The sequence below is a fragment of the Rhinopithecus roxellana genome, chromosome 2, assembly GCF_007565055.1.
Source record: "Rhinopithecus roxellana isolate Shanxi Qingling chromosome 2, ASM756505v1, whole genome shotgun sequence".
NCBI lineage: Eukaryota > Metazoa > Chordata > Mammalia > Primates > Cercopithecidae > Rhinopithecus > Rhinopithecus roxellana.
The window spans coordinates 133,022,691-133,038,547 of NC_044550.1; the positions used below are offsets into that span (position 1 = coordinate 133,022,691).

A 15,857-nucleotide genomic window follows, 5' to 3' on the forward strand; every position below is an offset into this window, starting at 1 on the left:
GAGGCTCAGGGCCGGGTGCACTGGCTCATGTCTGTAATCCCAGCACTTTGGGAGGCTGAGGCGGGCAGATCACTTGACTTCAGGAGTTCAAGACCAGCCTGACCAACAGGGCGAAACCCCGTCTCTACTAAAATACAGTAGTTGGCCGGGCATGGTGGCACGTGCCTATAATCCCAGCTACTCAGGAGGCGGAGGCACAAGAAGCATTTCAACCCAGGAGGCAGAGGTTGCAGTGAACCGAGATCACACCACTGCACTTCAGCCTGGACGACAGACTGAGCCTCTCTCTCCAAAACAAAAAAAACAAATAAAACAGGCTCAGAGAGGCAGAGTGCCTTGGCCAAGGTCCTGATGCCAGCCCAATGCAGAGCTGGAGTTCAGACTCAGGTCTACCCGGCTCTAGAGCTGTGCACTTTCCCTTAGAGTCCTTTCTAAGGGGGTTTGTGTAAGGCAATGTCACCCATAAGATGGGTCCCATAGTTCAGGTTCCAGAGACAAGACCATCGTGTTGAGTGTCGAACATGGGCTGGACTGTCTAATGAGCAGTGAGACAGAGTAAATGAAAAGGAAACGGTAAGGGTTTTTCACTGCTGAGGCCTTTGTGCTGTGAGCTGGTTGTGAATGCTGTCCACTGTGCTTTGATGAAGCCTCCACAGGCCTTATTCTAAAAGTGCTGACTGTGTTCTAGGATAAGCACCCGCTAGGATACAGTCTGTATTTGCAGTTCCAGTACAGGGTTAGGCGTATAGAAAGGCCTTAGTAAATATTTAAGTTGAGCTAAGCACAGGAAAGCCATGTATTCATGATTTATTCCCTGACTCAGCATTTATTGGTGGTCCGCAGTGATTCAGGCTTCTTGTTGGGTGCTGACAGTTAGGTGAAAGGTCAGATCAGAAATAGGGTGGGCAGTGGGGAGGAAGCAAAGGGGAAGAACAGACTTTACATAGGACCTGTCCTAGAAGCTGCCATTTCAGAAGCACTGGTCACTGTGGTCTTCAGTGTTTAGGAGCCAGGTGTACCTATTTCTGGGCACAGAAGAAGTCACTGAGACCCACTTCTCAATGTCACAGCCATGGTGTGAGGTCCAGGTCGGTCTGCCTTCAGGCCTTTGCTTTTTCTGCTGCATCAGGCCACCTTTCCCAGAGCCACGTCCACACCCATCACAGCCGGGCCTGCCTCCACATTGTGGGGCTGCACTGTGCCTGGTGGGGTATAAAGCATGCTAAGTTCCAGGGCTCAGCAGCTAACTGCCTGGGCAAGAGAGCCTTCCTCCTGCTCGTGGCAGGGACTGAGGGGCCTGTGGGTGGGGCCAGCTCAGCCTCCTGGGTGGGCTGAGTGGGTACATTAAAATGGCTACACCTGGGGTCAGAAAACTCTCCTGTCCTGCCACACTGCCTGCAAACCAAGCCCGCTTCCCACTGCCCCAGCTCCACCCACACTCCGAGGGTGCCCACTGTTGGTTGCTGTCCCTGTGGTAAAGCTTCAAGAGTGATCTCTGTGTTCCCAGTGCCTGGCCCCATGCCCGGCTCAGTGTTCCTAGGTCAAAGAATGTGTGCCTGAGCATCGCCTCCCTGGGCTTAAAGTCGGGTGCCTGTCCCTCCTCCGGTGTACCCTGTACACTGCCTAACCAGTAGCTCGTGAGGAGTCAGGGCTGAGGATTCGCTTTCCTGCGAACACCACCTTCCTGGCCCTTCTTTAGTTGCGGCTTGCCACTCCCCACGATGAGGCACGCGGTCAGAGCAGGGGCCCTCAGCTGTCTCGTCTTCCTACGGAGTTTTCAGTGTTTCAGCTGTCAAGGATCTACATTTTGTAGGATGACTGACTTTAGGTCATTTCACTTCTGAAAATACTTCCTATTGCCGTCCAGCGGCAGAATTAGCTAGAGGGGTGAGTGGGCTTTATAATAAACAATCTCCAGCTAGCAGAAGAAGCAGGGACTGCATTCCACGTTCCGGTTAGCACTTCTGAAATGATGTTTAATGATCCTTGGAGATCCTGTCATTGCCTCAAGTTTCTACCTTAAAGGGAAAGGTTCAAAAGGGAGTGACTGTTGGGAGGTTTCCGTTTCCACTGCCTCTTGCACTTGGGTCATCTCTGGCTCTTCACTTCTGGGGTACAGGTTGCCCCAAGAGCGCCTTAGGAGCCGGGAGCATCTTGCTGAGCACGTCTGGCATAGGCTGGGTCTTTATGGGCCTCTGGAGGAGGGAGGAGTGTCACCTGCCTATGCTGGGGACTTGCAGGGAGGGGCATAGCCTGTGTGTTGTGGGCACACCCTAGCCTGGCTGAAGTGGGAGCCCGCATTCTCAACGCGGTGCTCACGATATTTACTTCACGTCTGCTGGCCCCTGCCAAGCGCTGGGATAGAAAGACTGGAACACCTCTGGGCTCAGGGTGGGGAGGACCCTGGGACACAGAGGTGGATAGTGAACCCCTCTGGGCTCAGGGTGGGCGGGACCCTGGGACACAGAGGTGGATAGTGAACCCCGCTGGGCTCAGGGTGGGGAGGACCCTGGGACACAGAGGTGGATAGTGAACCCTGCTGGGCTCAGGGTGGGCGGGACCCTGGGACACAGAGGTGGGTATGTGAACCCTGCTGGCCTCAGGGTGGGGAGGATTCTGGGACACAGAGGTGGGTATGTGAACTCCGCTGGGCTCAGGGTGGGGAGGACTGTGGGGCACAGAGGTGGGTATGTGAACCCCGCTGGGCTCAGGTTGGGGAGGACTCCGGGGCACAGAGGTGGATAGTGAACCCCGCTGGGCTCAGGTTGGGGAGGACTCCGGGGCACAGAGGTGGGTAGTGAACCCCGCTGGGCTCAGGTTAGGGAGGACTCCGGGGCACAGAGGTGGGTATGTGAACCCCGCTGGACTCAGGTTAGGGAGGACTCCGGGGCACAGAGGTGGTTATGTGAACCCCGCTGGGCTCAGGTGGGGAGGACTCCGGGACACAGAGGTGGGTATGTGAACCCCGCTGGACTCAGGTGGGGAGGACTCTGGGACACAGAGGTGGGTATGTGAACCCCGCTGGGCTCAGGTTAGGGAGGACTCTGGAAAAGACGATTGTACCTGCTCTTGGGGTTGTAACAAGGATTCAGTTGAATAGTCCCTGTAAAAACATATGAAGCGAGCACTTGCTGTTATGTGCAGCCCAGGGCCCTCATTAGTAGACAGGGCAGAGGACAGTTCTGTTCCGTGGATGCTGTCTTCCTCCTTCACAACAGTCCTGAACTGCCCTCTTCCTTACCCCATGACGCTTCCTTGCCTCTAGCAAGCTCAGACAAGCAGGTAGAACAGACCTGGCTAGGTAAGAAGTTTCTGGAAGTTGTGAAGACACATCAGCAAAAACTGCCCCTTTCCTCCCGTGCGTATCATGAGAGAAATAGATACGCAGCTTTTGTCTGGGGTCTTTTCTAAGCTGAGAGACACTTAAGACGCTTCATTTGTTTAGCAACGTAGAAATCTATCATTTTGGGCTGGGTGTGGTGGCTGATGATGCCTATAGTCCTAGCGCTTTGGGAGGCTGAGGTGACAGGATCATTTTAGCCCAGGAGTTCAAGACTAGTCTGGGCAACATAGCAAGACCCTATCTCTACAAATAAATTAAAAATTAGCCAGTATGGTAGTGTGTGCCTGTAGTCCCAGCTACTCAGGAGGCTGAGGTGGGAGGATCACCTGAGCTAGGTTGCAGTGAGCTGTGATTGTGCAACTGCACTCTGGCCTGGGCGACACAGTGAGACCCTGTCTTAACAAAAAAAGGAGAAGAATTATGTTATTTTGCATTAGTTGAAGTTGTACTTGAAATTAGTTGTTTTTTTTTTTTTTTTAACTTTTAAAAACATGGTTTTATTTTTTACTTTAAAAAAATACCATTTTTGATCTACAACACGATAATATGCAGCAGGTCGAAGGGAAACCATAAACATCTTTTGGGAGAGAAAAACCCTTGAATTCTCTCTTCCCACTGTGGGAGGAGCACTGAACCGTCTCTGGGAAGGCCAGGGGGCCCTTCCCATCCTGCCTCTGTGAGCCTGAGGGCAGCAGGGGAAGGTGGACCTTGAACCAGGAGGGCTGTGTGGACAGGAGACCCCTTATTCCAAGCGGTTCTGATCCCATGGCAGGGCTTCTGTGGGGCCAGAACAGAGCCTGGTGTCCCCCTTCAGTAGCCTGTTCACGGCTGGCTTTCGAATCTAAATTTAAATACAGCCCGTATTTGGAAGCTCCTGGTTTAAAATACAGCCCACATTTGGAAGCTCCTGGTAATGATGTGGGAGCACCTCTGAGCAGTGGGAGGAGAGAATGGGAGAAGAGGAGCCTCAGTTGAAGACTGTGGGGCAAGGTCTCTGCCCTTGAGGCACTTGTAGCCTGGAGCAGGGGACAGAAGTGGCTGAGGACAGTCCGGAGCTCTTGGAGTGGAGCCCAGGGGCTAGAGAGGCCATGGGGCAGCCCTGACTGGGGCAGAGGGCCTGGGAGCTGCCTGCTGAGACGCCGGCCAGAGCCTGCAAGGCCCAGAAGATGCAGGAGGGTGTGCGAGGCAGAGGAGAGTGTCCAGGAGTGTCAGGAGTGTCCCTTCACTGGCTCAGTGTAAAGGAAGATGAAGAATGCCAGGGCCTCATGAAGGGGGGTGCGTGCAGTGCAGCGGGAGTGTTTCAAGGAAACTTGGTCCAGCCTGAGGGTCAGGAAACGACCTTCCAAGAAATAGTGACACACAGCATGTAGGAAGAGCCTGCAGGGGACAGAAGCTACAGTGAGGAGCCAAGCATGGTCACAGCACGGTGTCAGCAGTGAGCGTGGCCAGGAGGTGGAAGCTCATGGGGTTGGAAATGGATTTGTCTCATGGAAATGCAGAGCAGGGGCATCATGGGCGTCGTGGATGGCATTCTGGGTCATTCCGATGGTGACTTAATTTTATAAAGTTCATTACCTGTCTAGAGTAATTTATGGAGACTCACACATAAATCATCAGCTTAAGAATATCATGTTAAATAAAAAAAGAACAATTTGGGCTTAGGCGGGGGGGAAAGAATATTATGTTGTAGAAGTATCTTGCTCTTTTTGTTCTCTTCTTTGCTATAAAAACTATCTGACTATATATATATAAAATATGTATGTGTATAAACTATATGAAAACCATCATTTTGGCCGGGCGTGGTGGCTTACGTCTGTAATCCCAGCACTTTGGGAGGCCAAGGTGGGTGGATTACAAGGTCAGGAGTTCAAGACCAGCCTGGCCAAGATGGTGAAACCCCGTCTCTACTAAAAATACAAAAATTAGCCGAGTGTGGTGGTGGGTGCCTGTAATCCCAGCTACTTGGGAGGCTGAGGCAGAGAATTGCTTGAACCTTGGGAGGTGGAGGTGCAGTGAGCCGAAATCACGCCACCACTGCACTCCAGCCTGGGCGACAGAGCGAGACCCTGTCTCAAGGAAAAAAAAAACAAAACACAAAACATTGTCGTCTTTCCCCATCCGTTTTTTTCTCAGGACTCTGCTTTTTAGCAGATGTAGGGGGAGTCTGATTTCCGTGTGTGAGCGGGCACACAGAGATAGCCGTGCAGGCCGGGTGGACTCGCCTGCACTTTCTCAGTGTTAACAAGCATGCTCTCCAGGTACAATTGAGAATATTCTCTAGACTAAGGAAACAAAAGGTCTGTTTGCTCTTTCTTGAACTGCACCTTCTAGCCCAGGTGGTGAAATGGTTTTCTGGTTTTGAAAATAGCAAGAAGCTTGGGCTGAAGGCTTGTGGTTTTAGAATCAAGCTTCCTACCAAGCCCGTGACGGTGTTGCTTCCTTACGGTATGTGCTGAGGCTCAGACATCAGAACGTGGGCGTTGGAGTCAGGTTCAGAGTCTGGCTCTGGACTTACTGGTGGTGAGACCTGGGTCCATTTAGCTGTTGTCCTGAGGCGTGGTTCCCTCAGGTGTAGTGAGGCGAGAGAGCCCCTCTCCTGGGCATTTCCTGGCACATGGGGTGTCCTTCTAGAGGGGCCTGCATAGCACACAGCGCCCGGTGCGCCCCCAGCTTCTGTTGTTCCTCTGGGTGCGAGTTTTCCCTGGCATCCAGCTTTCCGTTCCCTCCTCTGAGTTGAACGAAGTCTAGATTTTTAGGCCTTCCTCGACTCTTACTGTTAGAAGGTTCTGACGAGGGACAGCCCAGAACATTCCTGCTCTCATCTAGGAGCTGCAGGTTCTGTGCAATGCACGTCCATAACTGCAGGTCCTTGGGACCTGGAGGACAGGCTGTGTCTAGTGGAGCACCCCCTCGGGCAGAGTCCGCTGTGGACGGAAACCCATGCCCCTGAGACTTGTGAGCAGGTTGACCAGTGTGCGGAGTTTTCGGTGGAATCTGCTTTGGGAAAGTCAGAGTCACGCTGTGGAAGCTTTAGTGGCCTGACCTCCTGACCGAGTCAGCCCCTCAGGCCGAGTCCAGTGCCTGCAGTTCAGGGGCTGCGTGGGCCCAGCACTGTCTCTGTGCCAGCACAGGAACTACTGAACCCTGGAAGAGGGGTCCTCCACGAGGAGTGGAGATGGGGATCCCCACCTGTACCGAGCACTGTCAGTGTTGCGCAGGTTTTGAGAGCCAGGAACACTGGGAAGTCCTGCCACCGACAGGACATTGGAATTCAGCAGAGATTGCCAGACAGGGCACTAGATGCGGAGCTGGGGTGTGCCGTGGTGAGCACCAGGCTGGGGACCAGGAGCCTGTGGGCGCTCAGAGGAGGAAGGATCCTCGTGCCTGCTCCCAGGGCGAGGGGAACCTGTGCAGTGGTGCCTGAGTTGAGCCCCATAGCCAGGAGGAGCACCTACCGGACGTTTGCTCGTGGGTGGCGCGGGGTACGGCGGTCCCTAAGACAGGATGCCTGCCCCACAGTGTGAGCACACAGCAGGGGCTCAGCACATATTCCTCGCAGGCAGGAGTCATTGCTGTCAGTCATTGGGAAGCTGTGTGCTGCATGATTCTGTGTGGAAGCTGATGGTGCTGTGTCCTGTGCGATGTCAGAATTGCCCTTCAGTGTGAGTGCAGGCCTGGCCCCGGCCCCAGCTGTTGCCTGGAAGTGACTAGGGGAGTGTTTTTCATGGAATCCGACCGGAATTCAGTGTTCTTTCTTTGTTAAGATTCAAAACCTGAAAAATTCCAAATTTTCCCCCTAGGATCTTTACCTTATATAGTAAATCTCTGCCCCTCGACCTGGCCTGTCGTATCTGGGACGTGTTCTGTCGCGATGGGGAAGAGTTCCTCTTCCGCACGGCCCTGGGCATCCTGAAGCTGTTCGAGGACATCCTGACCAAGATGGACTTCATCCACATGGCCCAGTTCCTGACCCGGCTGCCCGAGGACCTGCCTGCCGAGGAGCTGTTTGCCTCCATCGCCACGATCCAGATGCAAAGCCGAAACAAGAAGTGGGCTCAGGTCAGCGGGCTTTGTGTTCTTGGCTTCCCACAGCGTAGCTGGCAAGTGGCGCGCTCAGGGAGGACCCTACATTACGTGCTGTCTGAGGACGTAGCCCCTTTGAAGGAGGTCCCAGGCTGGAAGGGAGGGGGGCCGGGTGGAGACGTGGCTGTACCACAGGGCGTCTTGGCAGGTCGCCTCCTCTTCAGGTTTCTGTCAACTGGATGGGGTGTGGATAATGAAAGCCTTCCCACCTCTTCTGCGGTGATGTTGGGAGGGTCAGCACTTTTACCATTATGACGCTCTTTACATGTTAGAAAGTATTTTATAAGCCACATCCCCCACTTTTAAAAAAAATAATGCCAGAGACAGAAAGCAAAGTGGACCCACTTACTGATCCCCGTGGCCATGCCCTGTGGCAGGCTTTTGTGTGCGCCCTCGAGAAGAAAGTGGGGTTATGCCCCTCTTACAACAAAGGGAGGCCCAGAGAGGAGGGCACGGGTCCCTCCTGGGCCTTCCCATGCACTGCTGTGCCCTCTCTGGACTGCGTGCCCTGAGCAGCGGTGCAGACAGTCCATGTCCCTCGGCTCCCCTCCAGGCATCCCTGTTATGTCCTGTCCTCAGTGGGATTGACCTGAATTTTCTGTTCTGAGTCTTCATCATACTAAAAAGGAAAAAAACCAGTCTGGGTTCTTGATCCTGCATATGCTCAGCATTGGTTTGAAGTCCTTGTTGATGGACGTCTATGAAGACTTTTACTTTTCTGTATGTGTTACACCATGCCTGGGGGATTTCTTTGTTTTGAGACTGGGTCTCGCTGTGTCATCCAGGCTGGAGTGCAGCCTCTGCCTCCCAGGCTCAAGTGACCATCCCACCTCAGCCCCCCGAAATGTCCTTGATTTAACTTTTTTTTTAATTAATGGAAGATTTAAAATATTTACAAAAATAGAATAACGTAAAATAACGCACCCCACATGCCTGCCCTCCAGCGTCAGTGACTGTGGAGGCACGGCCGCTGTTGGAGCTGCTTCCCACCTCTCCCCTCCCCACCATGTTAAAGCGAGTCCCAGGTACCGTGTCACCTGTTGGTGTTAGCGATCGCTGAACCATATGGGCTCTTTTAACGTTAACTGCAATAGCGTTACCACTCAGCTCCTAACTCCTTCCTGTCATCCGATATGCAGTTGTCAAATTCAGAAGCCATAATATAGTTCGCTGGAATCAAGAGCTAAATAAATGCCTTGTGATTGGTTGAAAGCTCTGTTAAGCCTCTGTAGTATTTATGCCACGTCACTTCTCACTTTTTAGCCCTCTCTTGCTTGCCTTTATTTGTCAAAGAAAATAAGTCATTTAGGCCAGGCACAGTGGCTCACACCTGTAATCCCAGCACTTTGGGAGGCCAAGGTTGGGGGATCACTAGAGCCTAGGAGTTTGAGACCATCCTGGGCAACATAGTGAGACCCTGTCTCTACAAAAACTACAAAAATTAGCTGGGCATGGTGGCAGGCGCCTGCAATCTCAGCTACTCGGGAGGCTGAGGCAGGAGAATTGCTTGAACCTGGGCAGCAGAGGTTGCAGTGAGCCGAGATCACGCCACTGCACACCAGCCTGGGCAATAGAGTGAGACTCCATCTCAAAAAAAAAAACCAAAAAAACAGGTCATTTGTCCTGTAACATTTTCCACTAGGGGAGAGTTTTATGGTGTATACGGACATCGCTCCCCACACACATCACACACCTATACGTACACAGTCACCCCACACATAGACACGGATCAACTCCATGCACACATCGCACACCCAGTCACCACCCACACCTCACCCACACACAGTCACCCCCCACACACATCACATACCCCCACATACACAATCACTGCCCACACACACACGGATCACCCCCACGCATACACATCCTCTTTTGACATAACTGCAATACTGTTACCACTCAGCTACTAACTCCTTTGTGTCATTAGATATCCAGTTGTCAAATTCAGATGTCATAAATGGCTTTATAGTTTGTCACACAGTCACTCCCCACACCTCACATACCCCTAGTCACCCCACACACATTGCAGACTCACACATACACAATCACCACCCACCACACATTCACCCCATGCAATCACAGTCACACCCGCACACAATCACCTCACACATCAATCACCCCACACACATCACACACCCGCACACAACCACCCCACACACATCACACACAATCACCCCACACACATTACACACCCGCACACAATCACCCCACACATCCACAATCACCCCACACATCACACACCCACAATCACCCCACACACATCACACACCCACACACAATCACCCCACACACATTTCACCCCCCACACATCACACACCCAATCACCCCACACCCCCGCACACACACCCCACACATCACACCCCACACACATCACACCCCCCGCACACAATCACTCCCCACACATCACACCCCCTCAATCACCCCACACACATCACACCCCCACACACACCCCACACACACACCCCCGCACACACACCCCACACACATCACACCCCTGCACACACCCCACACACATCACACCCCTGCACACACCCCACAATCACACACCCAATCACCCCACACATATCACACACCCACACAATCACACCCACACAATCACCCCCACACACGTCACACACCCACAGTCACTCCCCCACATGTCACACACCCATACATAGTCACCCCCCACACACATCACACACCCGTAAATACAGTCACCCCACACAGTCATACCCACACAGATCACCCCCACGCACACACATTGCCCACCCAGTCACCCACAATCACACATACACAGATCACCCCACACACACACATTGCCCACCCCAACACATAGATCAACCCTTACACATCACACATCACCCCCCCACACACCCACACACATGCACACGTCACACACCTACACATTGCATACCCACACACACACCTACAGGTCACCCTTCACATGCACCTATCACACCCTCAGACACGCCACCCTCACATCACACCCACATGCACACATCACACCCTCACGCACACATCACACCCCCACACACGCCACCCTCACATCACACCCACACACATCACCCCACATGCACATACACACCCATGTACAGGTGCAGGTCAGTCCCTGCACATCCACACACTGCACACCCACATACACAGGAAAGGATTAAACCCAGATTAGCCATTTTGATCTTTGCATTTTAGGGACTAGGTAAAATCTATCGGTTAAAACTGGGTCAGATTATTTGACCGTAGGACATTGTTATTAACGGGATGATGATAGGAGTTAGTCTGATGATGGATGTGGGGTGGCGGTTTTGGACATCAGTAACGTATGGAGTCTTGCCCTATTGCCCAGGCTAGAGTGCAGTGGTGCGATCTCAGCTCACTGCAACCTCCGCCTCCCGGGTTCAAGGGATTCTCTTGCCTCAGCCTCCTGAGTAGCTGAGATTACAGGCGCATGCCTCCATGCCCAGCTAATTTTTGTATTGTTAGTAGAGCCGGGGTTTCACCATGTTGGCCAGGCTGGTCTCGAACTCCTGACCTCGTGATCCACCTGCCTTAGCCTCCCAAAGTACTGGGATTACAGGCGTGAGCCACCGCGCCCGGCCCAGGCATCAGTGACTTTTATACAGTTCCAGGTCTTGTGGGACTTGTGGTCCATGCACATTTCTGTCAAATCCTGTGCTTAAGGTTAAGACACTGGTGAGCTTTCTTTTTCTTTTTCCTTCTTTTTTTTTTTTTTAAGACAGTCTCACTCCCATTGCCAAGACTGGAGTGCAGTGGTGCAATCACAGCTCACTGCGGCCTCAACCTCTGGGTCTTAAGCAATTTTTCCACCTCAGTCTCCCAAGTAGCTGGAACTGCAGGCATGTGCCATGACACCCGGGCAATGTTTGTTTGTTTGTTTGTTTTTGTAGAGATTTGTTTCCTTTTTTGTTGCTGAAGTTGGTCTCAAACTCCTGGGCCCAGGTGATCTTCCTGGCTTGGCCTCCCAAAGTGCTGGGATTGCAGGCATGAGCCACCATGCCCAGCCATGAGCTTTTTCAAAATGACTAAATGTTTATGTTGAGCCAGCAACCCCATTTACTTCGAGATGCAGGGGGACTTTATCTGCCATTATTCCTTATCTGCACCTTACTTGAAACCAAAATGTTTTAGTTTTAAATTTGTGACTCAAAGTGGCATAGTTCCTGGCCCCAGGCCGGTAGCACTGTGTTCCCAAGATTCTCTTGGTTTCGCCCTTGGACTTTGAGCATGTCACTTCCGTACATGTCCGTTGTTCAGGCCCCTTATGTCGGGGCATTAGCCTTCCGGCGTTTGTCGCGTGGGCTAAGCGGGCGCTGTGTGTGAAGTGCTGGCAGAGTGCTCTGCCTGGCGTGGAGCCTGTTAGTGTTGCTGTAATTGCTAGGCAGCCATGATGGCGTGGAATATTTTTTAAAAGAAGACGTTGGCCTGGCGTGGTGGCTCAAGTCTGTAATCCCAGCACTTTGGTAGGCCAAGGCGGGTGGATCACGAGGTCAAGAGTTGAAGACCACTCTGGCCAATACGGGTGAAACCCTGTCTCTACTAAAAATACAAAAGTTAGCCGGGCGTGGTGGCACACCTCTGTAGTCCTAGCTACTCAGGAGACTGAGGCAGAAGAATCTCTTGAACCCAGAGGTCGGAAATTACAGTAAGCCGAGATTGCGCCACTCTACTCCAGCCTGACTGACAGAGCAAGACTCCATCTCAAAAAAAAAGAGAAAAAGAAGGGTGTTGACCAAGAACTGTGAGAACAGAGGAGGGAGCAGGCTCTGGGCCATCTCAGGAAGGCAGGCAAGAGGAGCCAGCGCCTTGAGGCCTTCACAGGAGGGAGGCTTCCTGGTAGAGGAGGAACAGGGTGGCAGGAGTGCAGCGGGATGGGCACAGGGCTCATTAGTATCCTAGCGTTCAGGCCTGGGCTTCCTGGGTGGCCATTGCAAGACCCCAGTGAGGCCCACAGCTCTGCGTTGACGTGGATTCTGTGGCTGGCTGGAAGGAGTGTAGCTAGCTCACTAGGCCAGAGGGCATGGTCAGGTGTCCATGTTGGAAAGACCACGCCAGACACAGGTGTGGAAGACCCCAGAGGGCTGGAGGCCGTGGAAGTGGGGAGCCGGGGGACCCTGTTAGGAGGCTGCTGCTGTCTCTGCACCACTGCCATCAGGGTCTGTGTGCGTGGTCAGTTAACCTCAGCTGTCTTCCCTGTGAATCCTAGGTACTGACTGCATTGCAGAAAGACAGCCGGGAAATGGAGAAGGGAAGTCCGTCCCTCCGACACTGAGGCTGCAGCGGGAACTCGCACTCGGCACCAAGCAGACCCCACGCCGCCACCCCTCTGTTGTTTCAGACTGACACCCGGGCAGCCGAGAAGAGCGGGCACTCTTTAAGTTTGATTCCTAACACTGGAGTTGGCCTTAAACAAAACAAACACAAAAACTCTTAAAGAATTAAACCAAGGCTTAGCCTTAAGCAGCTCAGTGGAAGGATGAACTCCCGTGGACCACAGCCAGCCACTGCATCTGCTGCACGGTTGAACGATGGCCAGTGGCTCACCCCCACTCCTTTATTTCAGCAAAAGCTAATTAAGTTGTAATGCTTCTATTCAACTACTGGGAAGTATGTTACAGTCTTAGCCAGGATGCATGAGATGTGTTATTTGAGAGACTTGAGATGCTTTGGCTCGTGCTTACATGTTTTCGATAAGAAAGGGATCACTGAGTTACTGAGATAATCTTTCCAGAGCTGGGGGTCATGTTTCTAGAACTCACCTACCAAAGATAGCATTAAAGGAACAGGGGCTCTCTGAGGATAGCCACTGATGTGTGCCCGTGGATACCTGGGCATCAACCCAGCCTGCAGGTGAGCATTGGGCCATGTTGCCTTGAGACGGTCACAGTGCACAGGCTGCAGGTGCACACGTGGGCCAGTGGGACTGCGCTCCGGGAGACTGCTCCCTGGCATCTGTCCTGCAGAGGTGGAAAGTTCGAGAGGAGGAGCTATTTGCGAGGAAGCCCTGTGGCAATAGAGACAGGCTTAAAAGCGGAGAGAACACCGAGTGGAATCAGTCCCCTGTAAGTAAAACGGGAGAGAGAGAGATGTGTGGCTGGACCCTCTCCCACCGGCCTGTTTAGTGGAGGCCGGGGCAGCAGCCCAGAACAGCACATGTGGGGGAGGTGGCCCCTTGTGCCCGCAGTGGCTCCTCTCTGCCTTTGAGCCCTGCACAGCTGGACCCATCCTAAGTGCCAGTGAGTCCCTCACACTTTGACTTTAGAACGTGTGCTTCATGACCCGTTGTACAGACGGAGAAGCGAGCGAACACGTCTAACAGCCCAGACAATCTCGTCAGATGCTCATACTGTACCACCAACCTCCCCATGTTAGCTGACTTTCCCAGGGTCGTTGGCAAAGTTTTTGTTCTGTCTTTTCCTTGACTAATTGTAGAACTTTGTGTGAGGACTTTGGTTATCCAAAATCACAGAAGTGAACCGTTTCGCAGCTGCGCAGTCTAAAGGACAGACCAGTGTCTGGAAGCAGGGCCCACGTGGCGGTCTGCTGGCAGGCTGGTCCTGGGGAGCATTCTGCGGACCCAGTCACAGGCTTGGTTAGTCATGTGTACCTATGTGGTTCCTTGGGGTGGTCTGCACTCCACGGCCCTTCTCAGCCACACTTCCCACCCCAGGGGATGCCCCCAGGCTGATCTCGTTTCTGATGTTGAGGGCTCTTTGGCTCTGTCTGTATATCTTGTAACAGCCTTGGGCCGGGGGCTGGGGAAGGAAAGCCGAGATGGCATTCGTTTTCTGGACTTTCTATGTCTGCCATAGCCGCTAATGCTCCTCTGTGCACAGGAGCAAGTTGCTGAGCCAGTGGCTGTCCCGTGCCCTCCTTCCCAGCACTACCACATGTCACGTTTCCCGGACTCTGCCCTTACATCTCAGCTGAATCTCCAGGGAGGCTGCAGAGCATCGTGGAGACCACTTCCTGCCTCGGCCTTTAAATGCTGACTCACCTCCTCTCGGAGGAGGCTTCCTGTCTTCACGGGGGTCCCGGTGGCCTCCAGACAGAGCCATTTCCTGACATCAAGATGTTGAATGTAATCTGGACTGAGCTGGGCCTGTGGGAGAGGCCGCCTGAGGCCTGCGTGCTGTCGTCCTCGCAGATGTACTTATTTTTGTTCCATGATATGGGCGTTCCGTTCCTTAAAGATGTATATATTTTCTTACTGTACATAAAGATGTTCCATAAGTCGTACAGAAGGTGACGTGGCAAAGGGCCTTGTGCAGTGTGTTCAGATGGCCGCTGGGGATGTTCCTGTGTCTTCAGCGCCCTGCCCTTTGTGTTCCTGGTGAAGCAGTTTCACGTGAGTCTGTCCGGAGAGCACTACCATGCATTCCGCTTCTGAACAGGATCCCATGCCGGTGTGGAGCACCTTCCCAATCCTAGTTCAGAAGAGGCTTGTATGACCTGTTCAGGGGTCATGTGAGGTCTCGCCAGTTTCATGAGTCCTTCAGAGGCCAGAAAGTTCTAAAGTTCTGAGTCCCCAACCAGGGTCACTAAGCACCTTGCCACAGAGGCTGCTTCTGTGTGTGGTTTAGGAAAACTGGAAACGAGACATTGACATGCTGCCCCTCCAGAGGTCTGCATGCTCCATTTCACATGCTGTTGACTCTCAGAGTCTAAGACTTCAGGGCGGGGACCTTTGTCTAGCCTGCCCGGTAGAGGGAGGCTGCCTCTCCCACCAGGCCTTGGGATCCCATTTAGAAATGGCGTTCACTTCAGAAGGTACTTTTTAACAGCTCAATTTTTGACTATTTTAAATAGTTTGCTGAAAACTCCTGATAACACTTGCTACTACATATCATGTTTTAATTGCTTGTACAGTTAACCTTTAATTTTATTTAGTAAAGTGTATCAAAGTAGGACTTTTTTGAATTGTAAATATGTGGTTTTATTAAATAAAAGTCAAATGTAAAATTGTTACTTACGTTCACCATCGTTTGTTTAAAGTTGAAGTTCTCACTTTGAGCACGATGCTGTTTGAATATCTTAAGACCCACTTGTCAGGCTGGTTAGCAACAGGATGGTGCAGTGGTCGCTGAGTGAGGGGATTAGAGGGTTGAGTGTGCCCCTTGCAGGTTGGAGGGAGCCGCACCCTTGCACCCCATCTCGAGCCAGCCCCTACCCACTACTCCTTCCTGGTCCTGCAGCACCCTTTCTGGCATGCAGCTGGTGCTTACTCTGTGCCAGCCACAGGACCAGGAGCTCTCCATGTTCTCTTCAGAACCTTCTCAGAAGCCCGTGAACCAGGCACTAAGGTCTGTCTCCCCAGCGGGCAGTGGGGTGGCATGAGGTGCGGGTCAGTGCTGTCGTCTCAGGTGGCTGTGGCTGTGCGGTGGAAGGCTCCATGAAGCCGCTGAGAACTGGGCAGTGCAGGGCCCGCCATGTGGGT

At 52.7% G+C, this 15,857-nt stretch overlaps 1 protein-coding gene across 6 annotated transcripts in view; it reads left to right on the forward strand.

Moving 5' to 3' along the window:
- The window catches only part of TBC1D14 (TBC1 domain family member 14), a 117,483-nt gene extending 102,095 nt beyond the window's left edge, over window positions 1-15,388 (forward strand). For 3 of the 6 annotated variants that reach the window (XM_030920441.1, XM_030920440.1, XM_010370034.2), the window contains 2 exons: window positions 7,144-7,402; window positions 12,627-15,386. In XM_030920441.1, the coding sequence (XP_030776301.1) occupies window positions 7,144-7,402; window positions 12,627-12,692 (325 nt within the window). In that variant the 3' untranslated portion in view covers window positions 12,693-15,386. Of the gene's footprint in view, window positions 1-7,143; window positions 7,403-12,626 lie in introns of all 6 variants that reach the window. The other 3 variants (XM_030920442.1, XM_030920443.1, XR_004054167.1) reach the window with 2 other exon arrangements.
- The last annotated feature ends 469 nt before the right edge of the window (window positions 15,389-15,857 follow it).